General features: G+C 37.7%; 1 protein-coding gene and 3 long non-coding RNA genes across 7 annotated transcripts; 2 read left to right on the forward strand and 2 right to left on the reverse strand.

Moving 5' to 3' along the window:
- Positions 1-1,527, reverse strand: LOC121051126. The gene is made up of 4 exons (XR_005805218.1): positions 1,396-1,527; positions 909-1,271; positions 664-725; positions 1-392 (listed from the first exon to the last, which is right to left on the reverse strand). It is a non-coding gene; the product is annotated as an uncharacterized LOC121051126 (long non-coding RNA).
- Positions 1,528-5,078: 3,551 nt separating this feature from the next.
- LOC112185471 lies at positions 5,079-6,574 on the forward strand. Its single transcript, XR_002930291.2, has 5 exons — positions 5,079-5,243; positions 5,329-5,401; positions 5,547-5,617; positions 5,745-5,792; positions 6,454-6,574. It is a non-coding gene; the product is annotated as an uncharacterized LOC112185471 (long non-coding RNA).
- Positions 6,575-8,212: 1,638 nt separating this feature from the next.
- LOC112185473 lies at positions 8,213-10,440 on the reverse strand. Of its 4 annotated transcripts, none has more exons than XR_005805892.1 (3): positions 9,716-10,440; positions 8,602-9,005; positions 8,213-8,392 (listed from the first exon to the last, which is right to left on the reverse strand). It is a non-coding gene; the product is annotated as an uncharacterized LOC112185473 (long non-coding RNA). The 4 variants fall into 4 exon arrangements; XR_002930294.2 differs by having other exon boundaries at positions 8,936-9,005; positions 9,716-10,404; XR_005805894.1 differs by lacking the exon at positions 8,213-8,392 and having other exon boundaries at positions 8,399-8,750; positions 8,936-9,005; positions 9,716-10,405.
- Positions 10,441-11,748: 1,308 nt separating this feature from the next.
- Positions 11,749-16,116, forward strand: LOC112186721 (ankyrin repeat protein SKIP35). Its single transcript, XM_024325220.2, has 4 exons — positions 11,749-11,887; positions 12,108-13,145; positions 13,516-13,948; positions 15,139-16,116. Exons 2-4 carry the CDS (start codon positions 12,511-12,513, stop codon positions 15,943-15,945), a joined length of 1,875 nt encoding a protein of 624 aa, XP_024180988.1. The 5' UTR covers positions 11,749-11,887; positions 12,108-12,510; the 3' UTR covers positions 15,946-16,116.
- The last annotated feature ends 4,497 nt before the right edge of the window (positions 16,117-20,613 follow it).

Genomic DNA, 20,613 nt, shown 5'->3' on the forward strand with positions numbered 1-20,613 from the left:
TGATTAGTTATTTATTCAATGGATACCAATTACTCAACTCAGCACCGATAATATATCTTCATCAAGCCTATTTCTCACCTTCTTATAGAGTTCTAGACTTGATGTTTCTCTAGTTTAGCTTTTTTCCAGTTCCACATTACAAGAACACAAGTTCAGAAATCATGTGCGTGACTGATTTCAAAGTCTAAACGTGTACTTAAATATTACATAACTTCATAATAGGAACTACAAACAAACAAAAATCTGCTTCTGATTCACTGATTTGATGACTTCAATCACTTGACAAAAAACAAGCCGCTATATCTTCAGCACCAATAGTTTGCAGCATCCAAATCTTCAAGTAGCAGTTGTTGTAGAAGAGTTTGCACCTCCCAAATGCAGCGCAGCAGTTGCTTCAAATTAAAAAAACAGACAACCAATACAAACAGTTCAGGCAATACTCAATGTTGCTTTTTTTTTTTTTTTTGAGGCAATGCTCAATGTTGCTTGAATGCACAAAGAATCAGATAACATATACAGTCAATTGTTCCATCACATCAACTCACCAAGAAAAAGTACGGAAAAATTCATAACCACACGGACAACATCGAATTCAAAAGCCACAAAATCGATTTAACCTAACTTTCAAAAATAACCACAAAAAACACACAAAATCAAATCTACCTTTCGGAAGCGAGGCATCTTCTTTTGACTTTCCAACGATGTCCATCAGCTCCATCCTTGACCTGCGTCAACCACACCAAGCCATAAAAATCAATACAGAAACTATGGAAAATCGAGCAAAACTTAACAGATCTGGAGCAGATAGTGCATGCATGAAAAAATCAGCAGCATATTACAATTTTTTTCATAGAAATTAGACTAAAATGAGTAACAACTGTACAAGACTAAAAGGATATAGATTTTACCTATATTTTTCTGCTCTGAACCACCACTTCAACACCGTACAAGCATCTGAGCAACCACTTCAAAGTTCAAACAAGCAGCTAGGGTTGGGTCGAAGGATTTGGGGATTTCGAAAATCAAATGATATTGGGGTTAAAATTCATGTTGGTGAGGTTTGCATCTTGCGTAGATCGTGTTTTTGGGATAGGAATGGCCAAAGTTTTTGTACAATTGGGGCTGGATTCAAGAAATTAGAGCTAGGTTCTGAGAGGAAGAGAAAGGAATAGAGGGTCGACTCGAGGGAGAGGAGAGAGAGGCTGCGGGCACAAATGACCTAACCTCGCTGACCCCCTTAGGTTATCTCAATCTCCACTAAGATCCAACGGCTGTAATTTACAGATGACAGAAATCAACGGCTCAAAACATATCTCGTATTAAAAATAAATAAAAATAATAAAAGTATATATATACGGCTGGTCGGTAATACCGTATATCTGCAAATAGACGTACCGTTACCGTACCGTGTACGTATATACGGTTCGGCAGAACCGAACCGGACCTTCGGTTACCGTTTTGGTCGGCGCCGACGGCAGCGGTTCGGCCGGTTTCCGGCTGGTTTCGGCAGATCCGGCATTTTCAGCCACCCCTAGTTAGCATGATCGAAGAGCACGCTATCACCAGATAAGAAGGTAACCGTCAGGGCAGACAATTGGAGACTGGAGACAACGTGAGAGATGATCGGAGTATATATTGGCGAAAGAAGATCTATTATATTTTAATTATGTGTAGGAAACTGTCATAGTCTAATAAGCTCTTTGAATAAGTGAGCTTTAGCTTGTTTCAATAGATGGTACTGGTACGTTCTTAGGTACTTGACCACTGATTTATGTACAAATAGAGATATTTATGTGTGTGCCGTGTTGGCTGCGGTCGGTTAATGAAATCTCTCTTATCTTAAAAAAAAATCATAATTGAAAATTATATGTTATATCTATCTCTACTACTACAAATCCAGGCCCTCTTTTGGTGTCAAAGACTTCACCAATTTTTGAAAGTCCCCATATTACTCATGATATACAGAACAGTTCAACTTAAGTGAAAAAAATCAAGTAGGGATAACTACGTAAATTACATACAAAATTGTGCTATTGAAAAAAAAAGAGAAAAAGAAAAAAAGGTAGCCCGCAGTTAGCACGATCGCAGAGCACGCCATCACCAGATAAAAGAGTAACCATTAGAGCGGACGATAAGATACTGGAGACAACATGGTAGATGATCCGAGTAGATATTGGCGAAAGAAGATTTAAAATATTTTAATTATGTGTAGGAAACTGTCATTGTTTAATAAGCTCTCTGAATAAGTGAGCTTTAGCTTGTTTCAATAGATGATGCTGGTATGTCTTTCTTATGTACTTGACCACTGATTTAGGTACAAGTATAGAGATCTTTCTGTATGTACTGTGTTGGCTTCGGTCGGTTAATGAAATCTCTCTTATCTTAAAAAAAAAAAAATCATAACTGAAAATTATATACTATTTACTATATACTAAAGGAGAGATACTGTTCATAAGAGCTCGAAATGAAGTGACGTTTTTACCCATCTATTTCCCTCATTTACGTGATGCCATCCTATTATACTCAAGTCAAATGTGTGTAGATTTGGTTTGTGGTTTCTAGAGAAAGCACAGTCGAAACACATAGCGAGAGAGAGCTTGAGAGTGGTGATTCGGTTTTGCTGTGAGGAGGAGAAGAAGATCTGCGTTTTGGATAGCTCTGCTGACTACATTTTGGGTTAGTTTTTTATTTGTGTTTTTTGGTTTATAGTTTTCGTTGGGTTTTTTTACTGTGGTTGGTTTTCAGTTTACTTGGATTTCGATTTTGTAGGGGTATTGTTCGTGCTCCAGTTTGGGATTTTCTCCTGTTGGTTTTTCTCTTCCTCCCTTCTGCCTCTTTTTTCGCTTTTTCGCTCTCTCGCTCTCCTCCCTCTCAACTTTACATAGAGAAAGAGTGAAGCAGAGAACCATGATCAGACTGGAGATTTGGGCAAATCCAGGTTTGCTAATCATTTTATGTAAAGCGAAGAGGCTCTTTTGCTTCAACCACAACACTCCGATTGCTCAAGTGAAGGTTGCCTGCAGTCTATCTATTTTTTCAATCTGACACTCCAATAGCATCTACAGCATTTAAAAGGTAATCTCGATTTGAAAGTTTTCATCTTTTTAAGATTTTGGCTTCTGGGTTTTATGGCCTGAATGGGTAGGATAGGATAACTTTACAATCTGTCTTCCTTTTGTGTTTTTGAGGATATGATTAACATTTCCGGCATCCACGACTCTGCAATTACTTAAATCCTATAAATTTTCGTGACCATATGTACAGAGTTATGATTGGAAGGAATTAATCATTTTCTAATTCATGCAATATTCTATAGCTGTAATGAATTGACTGTCTGCCATTTCATTTTCTTTAGTCTGCTTCCTGGGGATTTGGACAGGAGAGAATTCATATTACTAACTCAAGATGATTAGCAATTTTGTCATGGTTGCAAGGAATTCTCTCCTAACTGTTTAGACTGTGGGCGTGATCATTTACTTAACAAGATTATACAATACATGAAAGATTCGAACTGCATTTAAATGAAAGATTAGAAACTACTTTCAAATAAACATCAACCAATGAATATACTGCTTTGAAATAAACATCACCATCCAGTTAACCATTTTCTAATTCCTTCAATATTTTTTCTCCAGTTTTTTCAGATTGAGTAAAGGTTTATATAGTTGGTTTTTGTCGATTTGTGGTTTAATTCATACATTCTTTTCAGGTGTTCAGATTTCTGGTTTATCAATTTGTCAAGGAGAGTTTCAAATTGGATTGGGGTTTGCAGAGGCCTCAAGGTTTCATCGATCGTTCTTCAGCTTGAACCAGGTAATTAAAACATTTGATCCTATGTAATCGATTTCAAAATGTGTTTTTATAGTTTTACTCTTTCATTGATATTTGATCAGAGTTCATGCAATTTATAACATATTGGGGGCACCCATATTGATATATGCAATTCATAACTCAGAAATTCTTTAAGATCATAGTGACATTAGGACTGAAGAACAGCAGACTTGATGAAAACCTATTTATACTGACACTTATTCCAACTTAATAGAGTTTGTTTGTCTTTAATTAAGAGTTTAGTAGTCTACATTTGTCACTGTATTGTAGATGATGAATAAAAGTTCGAATAGTGATACTATATTTGTTTTTGTGTTTGAGGTAGAGCTATGAATGAATAAATCAAAGTTCAAATGTGAATAAGAAGATCTCAATAAATTCTACACCTTGAAAAGCCTACTTCTCTCATTTGTGAATAAAGAGACATTCTGCTTATTCTTTACTTTGGGTTTAGGGTAGAATAGAGTAAATTGAGAAAAGCATGTACAACAACTGTACTTTATGTTAACATATATAACCTGCTGTTGCTGTCCAAAGACTGAGTTTGAAAACAATCAAGCTTTCTCAATTTGGATTACATAAAAAAAGAAGGGAAAAAAGAAGAGATTCAGATGAAGAAAGAAAAGGAAAGAGAGGAAGAAACAAAAGAAATGAAAACAAGTGGCTCTCCATCTCGGTATTTGATTTTAGACTCAGCAAATCATTTATTGGAATTAGATTTATCATACCATGTAGTGGAGGCCAGGGCGGCACAAAATTCTCAACCTTGGCGTAATGCTTATTAAATATTTTTTTGTTTTTGGATTTTTTTAATGCTGTTATAGACATTGTTTGATGACTCAATTTGTATATGTTGCTTTGTTTTCAGGAAGGGAATAAGAAGAAACAGGAGGGAAACGCCATGAAAACAATTATTGGATCATAATATTGATAAGGTGACTAAAAGTTATCATTTGCACCAGCATTTAAAATTCCTTGAAAGAGACATTACCTAATATTTCGGTACCTTACATACTGTTATTCATCTTCATCTAAACTTATCAAGATGCTGATGAGCTTTTGGAATCAGAAAGGAAGGTTCATGACATTGGTAATAAGCTATCCCAATTTCATGTGTGGTAGACATAGAGGTTTAGAAATAGTAGTACCACTTATAGTTTCTAATTTTCTACAAGTATTTCCCACAACAAATCATTTTCCTGATTTCATTGACAAAAGATGCCAATACATAATCTTTTCAAGAAGACTTTTATGCTCTGATGGACTGGGAAAACAAAATTGATCCTTTACGCTGCATATCAATGCATGAAATTACAAAGCCTAATCCGTTTGCTCAGAAAGATGATTCAACTATATTTGTCAATTTCCAGCTGGGTGATCTGGAGTCAAGAGTATCACTGCAGTTTGTTTGTGTAAGTTTTTGTTTTAAGGGGTCATCATGGTGATGTATCTTTCAAGATTATGATCTAAGCCTACATCCCTTCTGTTCAATTGCAGTTTGTTGATGAAGCATTCCACCAGATTGAAAGAAATAATAGCAATGTTAAGAAAATAGGTCTACATTGTAAAGGTATTCCGAGAATAATTAGTATGGACTTGAAGAGTAACTTTGTAAATTTGAATTTTGGTTTCTTATGATATGGTTGATAGATTTGCTTATATTTACCATGTGCTTTGCTTGGTCATATTAACTCAACCAATTAACTGAGTTTCAGGACTTGAATGAGTGGCCTGTGCTTAAAGCCCTTCCATCTTATGGCAGAGGAAGAGATGCAGCAGCTGTAAGGTACTCCAATCTCATATCTGGAACAAATCTCACTAATGTCATTGTTACAAGTTCAATTCTTTCTTGGAAATTGCATTCCAATTTTTACTAAAGAATGATCTAATATGTAAATTTTGGTTATTTTTAGGATCCTAAGCTGGAAAAATTGCACGCTGATCAAATTGCAGCTCTGAAGGTTCGATTTTTAAGTGTTTTGTTTCATGTTGTTATATGGATGATGTGAGAATCGATTCAGTTGATAGACTTTAATGTTTTGTGTGATTTCATTTTTTTTAATTTTTACTGTATGGACTTGGTGGCTTTAACTCACAGCTTCAAAACTTGATCCATCTCTAGCAGCCTCTTTCACACTTAAGTGGATATATGTAAAACTTTAACCTTTTAATTTTCTTTCCGTTGTGACTCAAGTCAAGGTAAATGCCTTACCAGACTCTACAGGAACACATCAACTCCCTTTGCATATAAATAACACAATATATTATTTTCATTTGAACTCAATTTGCCGGTATTTGACCCAAAAAAAAAACCCCAAATTTGCCAGTAAAGGCCTCATTTGATTACTGTACATATCTTGAATGTCGTTCATAATCACACATTTTATTTACAGCAAACATTAAAATTCTACTCACTTTCGATATGGTGAAAATGCACATGTGTCAATGAAGATATTGAATTGTTTTAATTCATGCAACGACTTATTTGAGTGATACAAGAAACTTGCTTCTCTATAAGCTATTTATTTAGAAATTTCAGTTTGTCACTTGATCAGAAACATCTTTAACCTTTTGCTTATTTCTATCAATTGTGATTCAATTTAACTTGCTATGTTTGCACAGGGTTGTTTCAGTTGGTAACAAAGAAGCAAAAGTTTTATGTCAGTCATTTTATCACTTAGCATTTCACTGACTCGGTTGCTATATCCCTACAAGTGCAAGAACTCTGTCTCTCTCAGGCAAGTCCTTCTTATCTAATGTTTCTGTTCTGTATCTGTATATGTATGTATGTATATGTTATATCTGTCTTTCTTGGGAAGTTTTGTGTTTTTCCCTCTTTATTTTATATTTATTATTATTATTTTATTTTTTTTATTTTTTTCGTGGGCATGTTATGTCAGTTGAGTTTTTGTTGATTTCTGCTATCACAAGCCTTTCTAAGATTTTAACTTTTAATCAATCAGTAATTGGTTTTCTTTTTGTTTGCTTATAGTTTGAAATAAGTTTTTCAGTTTGCTAATAGAGTTTGCCATGTGATCCAATCTCTTTTTCTTTCCCTGTAGCTCACTTCTAGATACCCTTTTTCCCATGTAATACCATCTGTTTCAAATCTCACGTCACTGATAACATCCTTCATGAGCTCACTAGCAATCTGGAAACTCTTATATTTTGCTCCCAGACTTTTATAAGCAAGGTAGCAAACTTATTTTCTAAAAAAACTGCTTTCACTACTTACAATTGATGCTTCAAACATACTTCTCTTAAGCCACATGAAACCAAATCTTAAAACCGAAATCCACCTGCAGTAATTAAATTATGGAGGATCATAAACTTCAATTATCTATGGAGCTTTAAATTCACAAATTTTTACGATCATCATCATTCTTTTCTATTTCTTTTACTTCCTTTCTTCCCCGATCAAAACATCTAAAAATCCTTTAGTTTTAGAAAGCTCCATGTAACAAGAGAAATGCAACCTCATGAATTCAACTTCAAAATCAAACCCACTTCAAAATCAGGGTTTATATGCAGATTATGGAGAGCAAAGCGAATCAGTCCCAAGAGAAATGATAGCCTCCTATGTGTCTTGCTTCTTGAAAGGGTGACTCTGTCACGAACACTCTAACCTCACTTTAATAACTTCCAAATTACCCCAACAAAAACAGGGAAAAAAATATCTTAGAAAAAGAAAAAGTAAATAAATAAAAGAACATAGCCAATAATGATCACAATTGCATTCATACACATTTTTATTCATCTCTGATTCAGACAAAAAAGCTAGGAGAGATGTAGTTTCTTCTTCATCAACTTAATAGTTATTTTCCATTAACTTTTCAATACAAGATGGTTCCACTAACTTGACTATAAGAGCTCTTTGCTATATGCCAATGTGGTCTTCATAAACAATCCACATATCCTCATTATAAACATCCTCCCACACTAATGCTTTTAGGTTAACCTCTAACTCTATTTTCTTCGTTTAAAGTGACAGGCGAGCTGACCATGAGCCAGCAACATCATCAACAACAAAGCAAGCACAACCTAGGAAGCATAAGAAATGACTCAACGTGTATATGATTGTAACTATTGTTGAACCAATTTTTGTACAACAACGGCTGGAGCAGCCAGGTGAAGCAACTCCAGCGGCAACTGTAACGCCCCAAGCTGCACCTCACCAGCTTAAGCACGTCACAGTGCCGCGAATCTCTAAAACATAAACCGAACGCTCGATTTATATCCTAGAGAACCGCTAGGCATTTTGTTTGAAAAACTTTTTGTAAAACACAGCGGAAGCTACAAATATTTTTGAGGTGAAAACTTGAATTGCTAGCAACTATTTTGTTTGTTCAGAACTTGAATAAGGACGTACACTGGGTACGGATTTCAATGAAAGAGAATCCAACTGAGTTTAACCTGAGGCTAGATAACAACAAGCTCCGAAGCACGAAGTTTGAGAAATAAAAGTTAGCACAACTCCAGACAAGGGTTTACCGAACTTGTTATGCACACCCAGCTCCGTCCGCTAATGTCCCGTCACCAGTGCACAGTACCTGCAATCATACTGTTGTAGGGGTGAGCTTTCGTCCTCGCTGCTCAACAGGAACTCTAACTCGACTAGGCATGAAACCAATAAATAGATTTTGGAGCTCCAGTATGAAAATAGGCTTAAACCAAGTATTTAAAAAAAATGAACGACAAACTTTAATATTTTTCAACGTGAAAACCGATGCATGATGCTTGAATAAACACGGCGCCAAATCCAAGTGTTACCTGATGGCCGGTCCCATAGACCCACTGCACGACCTTACCTCAAATTTATTTATCACCAGGTAAGCGTAGCGAGAATGTCCACTACCTAGCTACACACACGTACCGAGTCCGTGATTGCAGATACTCGGACGACCGGTATAGCTAACCCTCTGGAGGTTTAGGGGATCGAACCCAAGGAAGTCAGTGCCCCTTTCGCTCTCAAGCCATCACATCTCTCACAATTTGGTTAGTATGCATTGCATTTTAACATAACCAAACCGTACCCCTCCATCATGCATCATTTTAACACAAGATATAAGAAAGCAACTAACCGAGGGGAGTCCTGAATCCCTACCTGGATTCCGATGCTTTCTCTCACGTACTCCGAGAGTCGCGCACCTTCTGTTCCTCGGGTAACTGGAATCCTAAATTCCGACATTTCGATAGTCAATATCTTTTGAACAATTAAACGAAATCTCGACGATTTATAAATCGTCTAAACCAACTTTTCCTGGTTTGACCAGGAGTTGACCAAGGGTTGACCACCTTGACCATTTGACCATGTTTGACCAATCGAGGTAGACTTGATAATTACCTAAATTATCGAGCATTGACTTGAAGTTACGTTATCAACCAAACATATATTGAGTGTACCCGATTACCAAGGCCACCCAATACATGTATAAACATTAATTTCTTTCCTTACTTATTATCAAACCACGAAATACACAAGCAAACCAGTGACGACGTCACTAACGAAAGATCTCGAATTTACTTAACTGTTTAGCCGCATAGTAACTCTACGGAATTTACTATGGACACCCAAGCTTTATAACTTGACCATTTTTCGATTATTCCACAACCTATACACAAATTATTTTCACAACAGCCACAAATCAACCATGCAACACAATACCCATTCAACCAAGCAACCACTAACAAGTCAAAATGTGTTCCAGCTTGCTAACTACAACAACTTAACAAGCTAAACACCCAAACCAGACAAACCCGAACTCCACCACAACTCCACAGTTCCTCTCACACACAAACAATCGATTCCAAAGTTTCAATACCAGCAACAGATTCTGATTTACACAACAAGAATCAAACTCCCACTCAAGAAGTCGAATTATACCTTCGGAAGTCTTCTGCAATCGAGCCCAACGCACTGCCGGGAATGGAAAGGGGATGAATCGAGGGTTCCTCGTGCTACAGCCTAGAAGGCTTCACAATACGTCTCCTAGACTTGAAATCGAACGAGAAACGAAGCCCAGAAGGCCGGAGAAGTCGCCGACAGCAAGAAAACGCGACGGAGGCAGAAACAACCAGAAACCAAAACCATCAAAACTCGATCCAAATGGAAAACAAATTGCAGAAACATGTATAACATGACGAGGAAGTAAGGTTTTGTACCATTGGTGGCCCAAACGGTGGCCGTAATCGCCGGAATTTGCAGAGGTTGGCGGTAAAGACTCGGGCTTCTCGTCGTCGGGTTTTCTTCTCCATTCAGTGCATGGACGATCAGGAGCTACAAGGATGTAGGCGACGCAGAGACGAAGAAGATAGTGGTCGTCCGTCGTCGATCGGTGGTCGGACGAAGTAGCGCCGGTCGGACTCTGTTGCTGGTTGCTGTTTCGGGTCAGAGGGAGAACTCTGATCTCTCCTCTCTCTCGATCCTTCTGGATCTCCCTACAGAGCACACATAGATAAATAGACTGACCCAATTAAGGATGAATGGCTGGGATCAAGAGGTGGAGTCGGTGGATGGCTAGGATCGCGCCATCTGTTTCCTAATTTCTTAATTTAATTTCTAAAATTCCTCAACTTCTGAAAAAAATAGTAAAAAAATTAGTTCGGGTCACCGAAAAATTCTCTGAAAATTTCCACGAACTCGTTGTGACGTGTACTTCATTATCCAACTTCTAAATTGAAGATTTCACTTCACGAATTTCCTGAAAATATTCTCGAGTACTGTAACTTTTATCGAACTCGATAAGTCAATTAGCGAACTATTTCATTTAAGCTCGATAAACTTTTCCGGGGCTCACAGCAACTTTCGCCACGCTAACCTACTCTGTACAGTTACAACTAGAGCATCTACCCTTTTTGTACTGGTACAACTGGAGCAGCTACATATTTAAATATACTCCTGCAACAAGTTTAACTAGGTTAACCTAATTTTAAATAGACTTCGACTGGAATGAAAAATGTAAGGAAAGCCCTCCATGGTTTGAACTTAATGACTGAAATGTAAGTAATTTGAGTATCTATGTATTTTTGAATGAAGCCTGCATTACATATAAGTAAATCTTCAATGCTATTTCAGTAGAATAAAGTTATTTTCAATTATGCATTTCATGGTTATAATTTGTTCACAAGAACAAATTCCGCGGCAAAGCGCGGACACCGTTTCTAGTACACACTAAAGCCAAATGAAGGGTGGTACTGTTGAATGAATAGTGAGAGGACCATTTTGCCCTTGAATTTATGATGCTCTTTCGGTTCCACAAATTCAACAACCAACATGTGTCATCTCTAGCCCTCGAGGGCCCTCTTCATGCTACCTTGGTTGAAGTGGTTCAAGCCACAAAATTTTATGCCACAAGCTCTACCAAGGAACTCTTGAAGAAGTGATGAGTTTTAGGTTTTATGAAATTGTTGTTCTATATGTTTGGCTCTTGGCTAGAATGAGAAATGATTGTTTAAAACATCGGTTGTATAAAGCACTGCCCTCTATTGTGTTGTATCCTAATTTTGACTTATGATATTTATGAAATGTGATGCCAAAATTGTTGAAGTTGAGATGGCCAAAGAACTCTTGTTTGATCTGTAGTTTTTTCTTCTTCTTTTGTATTAAGAAAAACTGTTGATGTATAATAGTTACCCAGCAATCATCTGTTCAATGATCTCATTTTGACTCTATGCGTATAATAATAATTTATGAATTTATTCAAATACATACGAAGATTATCTATTACGTTTTAAATTAAGGAAAAAATTAAAAGTGCAACGTCGCGCAGCCTATGTAGCTAGTAAAATATGAAAAGAACAAAAGAAAATTATGCAGATTCCTCTCATAAAAAAAATAGAAATACCAATCAAAAAAGAAAGGAAGAAATAAAAATGCGTTGAGATACACTATTGGACAATGTCAATAATTACGAAAACGAAAACACCAAAATAGGTGTTTTCAGACAAAAAGAAAAAAAAAAAAGAGAAGAAGAAAAGTGAAGAGAATGAATAAAAATCACACAGGGTATATTGCTCTCGGATGAGAGAACTTCTCCTCCACCACAATTAATCAGAGGTAGCGACCACCTATTTTTTCATTTCCATATCTTTTCATTTTTCATTTTACTCCTCGCCTCTCTTATGATTCTTACTATTTAAGCACTCACTGTCCATACGCCCGCTGTTTCCTTTCCTCTCTCTATTTTCCTCACATCTCTAACAGATTCCGTTCGGATTATAGATAGTTGTATAGAGAATTTGTGAATTGTTGATAAAAGAGGTTGTGGGTGTTGTAGGGTTGGTCCTCGATCCCTGGTATATGTTGCTGGAATCCCTTTGGATTCGCTAGAAGGAGGATTTCAAGGGTTTTCCAGTGTAACTTGACATTTGATTACGATCGGTGGATTTGAACTTGTCAAGGGTTCTCCGGTCTGCTTGTTTTCGATCGTTGCGCAATACCCCCACCATGTACAGGAAATCGAGAGGAATTTAGGGAGGGGAGGTTGAGCTTCCAGTTGTGCATTTACCGGTTGGTATTTGTTGGAATTCTAATAATTTTTCTAGGTATGTTTAGCTCGATTACAGGGTTATTCGTTTATTCTGTTATCTTTTAATTTTTGTACTAAAACAAAGTAAATAGGGGAAGAGAGGAGTGGCATAGGCATAGGCATAGCATAGTGTATAGAAGAAGGTGAGACGATGGTATCTGTTGAGGGCAACGGTGGTTTGATTGTGGGGGCGGACGAGACTAACTCCGAAGACCCCGTATATATCGATATGGAAGCCCAAGAGATTGGGATTGATGGTGCAACGAATGGACTTGAAGGTTTTACATCAGACAAAGCGGAAGCAAGTAATGTGGTATTTTCTAGAGAAGGACCCCCCTTTTTAAGGAAAGAGTCCAGAATGTCCACTACCTGTAGTTGCAGTACCAAGAAACTCAAATCTCGAGTTGCCATGATGGATTCCAACCCGGAGAAGAAGGAGAAACCTGGGCAAGAGAAAAAGCTCAGTAGACAAGATAGGATTGAATTGGGCCGCTTGTTTCAGAGCGCCGTGAGTTCCCATGATTGGGAACTTGCAGAGAGTCTGATCCTGTTAGCCGATCCACAAACTCTGAATGATGCTTTGTGCACTACTCTGGATTCAATTTGGTTTTTGACCACACAACAGGAGCTTTATGGGATAACGGGGTTGATTAAGAAAATCATTGTCAATGGTGCATATGACTTTACAAGAGCTGCCTTGAGGACTTCATTTCTTGCTTCATGTGTTTCTGCTTGTCAGAGCCGAACAATGAGCCTTGCAGATACAGTCACTCTAATGGCCCAAAGGTAACAACCTCAAGTGTAGCAATTTTATGAGAAGATTAAATTCCACTTTTAGCATCTCTCTGTTACAAATCCTGCAAAACTGTAGTTAATGAGGTACTTGAAACTATGTGTTGATATCTTTTGTAATGATAGGACCTCAGCAACCAAATTTACAGTTCCCTTCTATAAGCAAAAATCTGGATAATCATGTTGAAAACCTCTGTATAGTTAGCCCTACAAATGTTAATCCTTGTAAACGTCGTTTTTCATCTTATTTATTTCCTTGAAGTAAGAGTATATCATGGAATTATTTATGGTGTAACGCCAATCTTTCTCTTGATCCTTTCAATGACCTACCATTTTGCTTAATTTCTGCCTTTTGTTTTGATAGGCTGCATGAGCGTCTCCAGGAATGCAATGGAGATGAGGTCTTAAAGGCAGAAGCTGGGGCCAAGGTTCAAAAGTTTACCGAATGGGCTCTGAAATGTATAGGCTTCCATTCTCGTTGTCAGGGTAATAAAGATAGAGTTAATAACAGTTCAGGTGTTGAAATTCAACTCCAGTTATCTGCATTTAAGATATTCCTAGATATTGCTGGTAACCAGCTATCTGGGAAAGACTTCACGGAGGCCTTTGATGCTGCTTGCTTTCCCCTAACTCTCTTCTCTACTTCGTTCTATCCTGGCTGGGCATCTGGGATATCAGCAACTGCAATTCAAGGTCTGCTGGGTATGCTGGTGGAGGGGGGTGCAGACAATGTTAATCAGTGTTTCCTTGAAGCCTCTCGTTTTGGGAGTACAGAGCTTGTGCGCATCTTATTGCAGGTGATATTAGTATTTCATCTAAACACCATGATATACCAAGTTGCCCTTGCTTTTGGATATTACTTTTTCCTCTAGCACTTTGATGTTATGGTTGTCATATTAGTCTTTTGAACCTAAAAGGCTGTAAAGTATATCACCATAACACACCATCTGGTGACCTTAGAGAAAAGGTTGGCATTATCATGAGCTAGTTTATGAGAATGCCAATGCCACACAAGCTAAAAATGGAAGTAAGAACCCTAGGAACCTCAGGTCAGTAAGGGTTCATTGCAGAATCTTTTTTCGCTTGAAGCTGAATAAAGGCATAGTCTAGATTAGCAATCCTAGGTGTTTCCTTTTGTTTTGCGCAGTCTGATGACAAAAGGTCTTTAAAAACTTTGTGATCTAGACACTTTATCAGCTTCTTTCCCTTAATCTCCATTATATATGGGTTAAGGTCATTTCTCTTGAAGTGGTTTCTTAGTGTAATATAATGAATTGTTAGTGATTTTTCTGACTCTTAATCAGAACAAGAGAGAATTAGAATGTCAAAGGCAAGTAGAAACAAAAGTTCTTTATTTCTCTTATGAATGAAGTTATATATTTATGTATATGTATATGTATAGTTATATATATATATATATATATTTTTTTTTTTTTCCAAGTAGAAACACATTTGTTGCTAAACATTACAGTTTTTCTGTAACCAATGAAATATGCTTATTCATGTCCACTCTCTAATAGAACTTATTCAGTGCCTAGTATAAACCTTAATTAGATGATAATATTAGATTCTATAATTATCATATAAATGGCTGTTTTCCTATAGTCAATATATGAATGCCTATATTCATTATTGTTCACTTTGTTGTATGGGTTAGTGGTGCGTACTGTTTTTCCCTTACATATCTATGCCTTATTGTTTGTTTTAACATTGCCTAGATTTTATTAACAAGTCCAGGTTTATTATTTTCCTTTTGTATTTCTACCAATATTTCTGTAGATCTGGAAGATTGAAATATTCATCCACAAACACATAATTTTATTGTTGCTCGCATTATGTTGAAATGGATTTGATACTATGAAATGCATATGTATCAAATCTTGGGGAATTTGATAAGAAGATCTTTGTTGAAAATTTGCTTTATGACATATTATTAGTGGCATCTTTTGTCTCATATCTGTTTGTTATCTGGGTTTTGTTTTGGTAGATTGCCCAACGGAACAGTTTGGATGTTGATGTTGACCTGGCGTTGGGTTTTGCATCTCACTACTGCAAAATTGGTACTATGGAATGTCTTGTGGAAGAGGGTAATGCCATAGCCTTCTTGGGCCCTCTGATGAGAGCTGCAGAGAGGGGCTGTATGCAGGTTGTTGAGTGGTTTGTGAAAAGGGGTTGCCGAGACATGGAGCTGTGCCTTGCTCTGACAGCTGCAACATCTAGCAGCCAAGTTGATATTGCTGCCTATCTCCTTCCTCATGTTCCTCATCATGTTCTTGCAGCACTAAGCATTGAAATTCTGAAGGCTGCTGGTGAACGAAGTGGTGGGTCTCTTGATGGTGTTGCATTTCTTCTCCATTCTGACTTCTTAGGAGACCCTGCAGCTACTTATGCTGTTGCTGACAATATTGCTCGGTCTGATGACGAGGGAGTAGCTCATGAGCTAAGAGCTTTTCTTAGAGAGCACTGGTCTGAGGAAGCCTTCTTGGAAGGAAGAAGACAAGAACAAGAACATTACCTGAACCTCGTGAGGATTTTAAAGTGGGGTGGATCTCCTATTTGCTTAAGAGATCTTCCATCCCCACTGAGGATAACAATTGCTTACCTGCCACTGTATAGGGAGTGTGTTAAGGCAGGTGGCTGTTTGTTGTCACAAAGGCTGAGAGGGCAGCTTATTGAAGCTGTGAGAGCGCTTGGTGGTGGGGTCTTAGAAGGGGTGAGCCAGTGCAGAGAGCTCTTGGCTTTTCTGGAGCACCATCTTCCTCCGTTTTTACTTGAACCGCCGAGCATTGTGTAGCAAGATTTCTCCCCAATGTTTTGGTTTTCGCTTCTGTATTTTCCGTCAATATCTGGCATATGTAATGGATAATAACATGTTAAGCGGGGTCAGGTGACAAAGCTGAGATTTGCCAATTTTCCGTATATGCAATTAGATTACTGCACGTCTACATGAACATATTCTCGTCTACATGAACATATTCTACGATTCTGGAGTGCGTGTTGATCTATCATTGCAGTATCAACTAAACAGTTGAAATATCATGGTCTGTATATCCTGACTACTCTTATGATCTTATCATATGTATTCACTATGTCAGCCCCTCTTTGTTTTCCTGTTAATCTCCAATTAGTTATGGCAGGATTCCAAGGACAGTGGGCCCCAAGTTCAATCTTCAATTGGAATGCTGCCCCATCATACAATAAAAATGGGCACTCATTCTTGTCTGACCCAAGACCTTCTTTGTCACACACACTGTAGTTTGTATTATTATTATTATTTTTTGGTTAAAAAAAAAACTTGAGAGAGAGAGAGAGAGAGGAAGGTTATCCTACACATCCGCGGCAGGACAAATTTATAATCTCAACTATGAAGGACTGATGTGGGATACGTACTTGTACCACAGCCTCTAGATATGGATTTCCGTAGGAGATTTACGGATCGCCTGACCTAACACAGAACTGCTAGTGGGGCTCGAATTTGGATTGGGGCTTAACCACAAGCACACCTATATTAACTGAAAAAACCGCATGTTGGTGCTTTATTTCAACAGTACTTCATCCACTCTTCATACTTTTTTAAGAATGCCCTCACTTAATAATAAATAAATTGGTAGTCAAAATTATACATCTCACGATTTGTGTGTGTATGTAATGATATTGCAATTTTGAATGATTAAACCCTTTTTTTTTTAAGGAAGGCCGGTGTGGCTGCCCTCAAATCTTGATTAATGAAACTATAGAACACAAGGGGGAGACATAGAGCCTGAATCTCAGATTATAATAAGTAATGTATTCTAACATGCACCAGTTAGCAAAGAGTGTTCAACTTGCTACTCTATTTTCTTTGACAAAGCGGTGACATAACGGAAACATAAATCTACTAGGGAGAAACATCAAAACAAATAACACAGCTTTCCTAATATGTTGCTAAACGGAATCTAATCCGGCGACACTCTGTTTCATCCTGCCATTAGAAAGTTGTTTATATTTTAAAACAGATAGCCGTCTCACTATGCTAGACAAGGCACACTGAGTGTGCAGACAGAGACGAAGCTCACTATTACCTACCATACTTTGATAGGGACTTATTGGAAATAACAAATAAACTAACGAGAATGAAAAAAATAATAGCACAAGCCCACATGGGACCCAAATGCAATGACTTGGCCCAATAGGCCCAGATAATGAGGAGTCTATGCCCTCCCTCAGCACAAGGTCGCACTAGCATTAACACCACCGTAGCGCCACCACACCACCTCCGATGTTGAACCCTCACCCCTATCGGACCAATAAGGATATCGCACCCCTAAACCTATATTGTCTGATTCGGGATCAGACAGCAGATTTATCTATCAAACTAAAAAGATCATCAATCTCCTTCCACCCACCACCAACCTGAGGTGCCTCAACTGCTTGCCCAAGCCCATCGTCGTGGATCCACCCATCTATCAGGCTTAGATCTACCCCTAATGCAGTCTCCCCTTGCAACTAAGGGAGAAGAGAAACACATATCCCCGACCCCAGCCTCTGAGCGCCAGACAAGCATAAGAAAACAAAATCCTGTCTGACTGCACTCATTGTGCGTCAGCAAGGCCAGAAGCCAACGCCAAAGCCAAGGCACAGCTGATAAAGAAGGCGGCCTGATTAAAACGTTTCTAACATGACTAAAGTTTTGCAGTGATGTTTGTGGAGGAAAGCTCTGAAACTTGATTATAGTGATTATCCTTTTTATTTTATTTTTTTACTTTTTTTCTCTTTAGTTTGGAGATCATAGTATGATAGTAATTCCTAGATCTAAGAATTTAAAGTTCTGCTTGTGATTGTTTCGCTTTTAAAAAATCAGTTCTTGTCTAAAATTTTAGATTTTATTGTGTTTGGTAAATAAATAAAAGACACATTTAACTGAAAATTATAGATAACAGTAGATTTTAGAAGCAACCAAAATGTTACTGTTAGAAGATGTTTTCGATCAAAACACGCTTTTAAATTATTCTATGTACTGACAACACTTTTAAAAGTAAAACTTTTGTTTACCAAACACAAAACTGTTTTAATTTACGGCTGATTATTCAGTTTTTTTTAAAGTCACAACAATCTCAAATTAGCCCCAATTCATTCCCCTAAAAAAAAAAAAAATGATTCGCAGAGTTCATCATTATAGACAAATTAACCAAATGAACTACGCGGGTATTGAAATCCATGTTTCATACTTTCATTATCGAAATGAAAATATTAATTAATATGCACACATCCTCCCTATGGAAGGCCGTATATCCCCGTATTATTAAAATATCAAATGCTGCCTGTCTGGAAATTAAATAATCACCCATCACAAGACCTGCATTAAAAATGTTTTTGCAGCGGCCTATTTCTGGAAAGTCTTCACCATCTGAGGTGTCGGAGTCTTGAGATATTGTCAAGATGTAATCTATTCATGTCTTATTAACATGGAGCTAATAGTGAGAAGTGAATTACAAGCAGGAATTTCAGCGACTCGATCATAAAGAAGTGTCGTTGTATTGAACATTTTAGTGAGAAGTGAATTACAAAAATTGTATAATGATCAAAAGAGAAGACGTTAATAGTACTAAAGAAGATGTGCATAATCTAAAGAACCACCATTTTACTTTACTTACACGTATGTATAAGTCAAATCCCTCACATTAGAAGGCATGAAAGCCAAGATCATAAGCACCGCTAGAATGCCAATGGGAAGCAACAGCAGCATGAAAGGCGGGGGAGGCAATGGTGGAAGTATCAACGGCAGGATCAGCAGAGTCGCCGTGAGGCATACAAGCAAAAGCAACGACTCGAGGCTAAAGTAGCTTGCTGGAAGCAGTCTTCTGCCACTACCTCTGCCGTGTGATAGTGATCGATGATACAAAGATGATCTTTGATGATGCTGCTGATGCTCTATTTTATGTCCTTCATCCCCTTGGGGTCTTGCTTTGACATCCATATGGAGGCAACTTGAACAATGAGCTTGCAAGTCAATAAAGCCTTTTGAAAGTCTTACGTCTGCAGCTTCAGGAACTTCAAATTTCATTTATTAATGTCTTTGCTCCCCCCAAATCCAAATAAAAATCACAGCAAACAAGTGCCAACTCAGACCAACACAGCCGGTTTTATACAAACCTGATACGCAATGCCCCACAGCGATCAGTGATCAATTGGCCAAACCTGAGAGACTCGATCAATATCAACCCTTTGCTAAAATATGGATCAAACTGATTCTTGATGCTTCCAAGACCTCCCTCAGTTTCCAAAACACGTGAACCAGATCCAAACCCCAAATCGAAAGAAAACGTCACTAATTCCTCAGGTCGGTCTTCAATGCACAAACCATATATGAGACGCCGTCCCCAAAAAGCCAACTGGAGATAAAAGTTCAATCAAAACCAAAACTTGAAAGCGAAATCATCCTAAAATTAGATCCATGCGTTTGGTGCAGCAAACAACACATGCTCCGATCCGTTCAGATCGATATCAACTTCAGCGGTGATAAGCAATCCTAAAATGAAGGTGGCAAGTTTTCTTTTTAAAGCTTATATATGCTTTCTACCCTGAAACAAGCCTAATTACCAACATAAGTAAATACAGAGAGACAAGAAGGACGAGCCCTGCAATTAACAAATTTCTACTCGATCTTCTTTTTTATTCCATAAGTAAGAGTCTCTGTTTTTCTTGTTTCTTAGAGACAAATCAATAATAGAAAAGCTAGCTAGGGGTACTTGAGATCAAGTTGAAGAAGAGAATTAGGAGAAGCCACAAAGAGTTAGATACCTGTTGTTGTTTAGTGCTTGATTTGGGTGATCTTGGTAAGAGAATTTCCAAATGTGGCAGCAAGAATGAGAGATCTCCTTGTGCTCTTGTTGCATTTCAGATTTTCAGCCACAAATTAAAGGCTCTGTCTTCTTCTCTGAGCGAAAGATGATCTTTATTCACCGGCCTATGGCAGATTAAATTCATGAGAGGAATCTGAATTCAGAATTTGGTTGGTTCAAAGTTCAATGCACCACAAGTTTAATTTGAAAGGTGTGGGCGACTGATAGAGAAAATGAATCCGAGGAAGGAGAATGGGATGAATTTTGATAGCTTCCGGGTTGTTGCAGTGTATTTGTATTATTATAATTACCATCCTTTATTCATTATTATTATGTTATGTACAGCCAGAGAGAGAAAGAGAGAGCGAAATAAGGTTTGGTTCAGTGAATTCCAGAATCAAGTGGGGTTTGCTGACATGCAAGTTGCTGGTTTTGGAAAATCAGGGATGTGTCCCCCAAGGTTCTTCACCCCTGGCCTCGTCCTTTTCTCTCTCTCTCTCTAGACAAAGCCCAACTTCGGCATCTTACCTTTTAAGACTTTTAAGACTTGTATTCTAATTCAGACAAAGGCTCCACAGTAATTTATTTGACCCGCTTTCGGATTCTCCAAGTCCTTTATTTATTTGAAATCAGCAGTCTTG

Source organism: Rosa chinensis, chromosome 2 (assembly GCF_002994745.2).
Source record: "Rosa chinensis cultivar Old Blush chromosome 2, RchiOBHm-V2, whole genome shotgun sequence".
Classification (NCBI taxonomy): Eukaryota; Viridiplantae; Streptophyta; class Magnoliopsida; order Rosales; family Rosaceae; genus Rosa; species Rosa chinensis.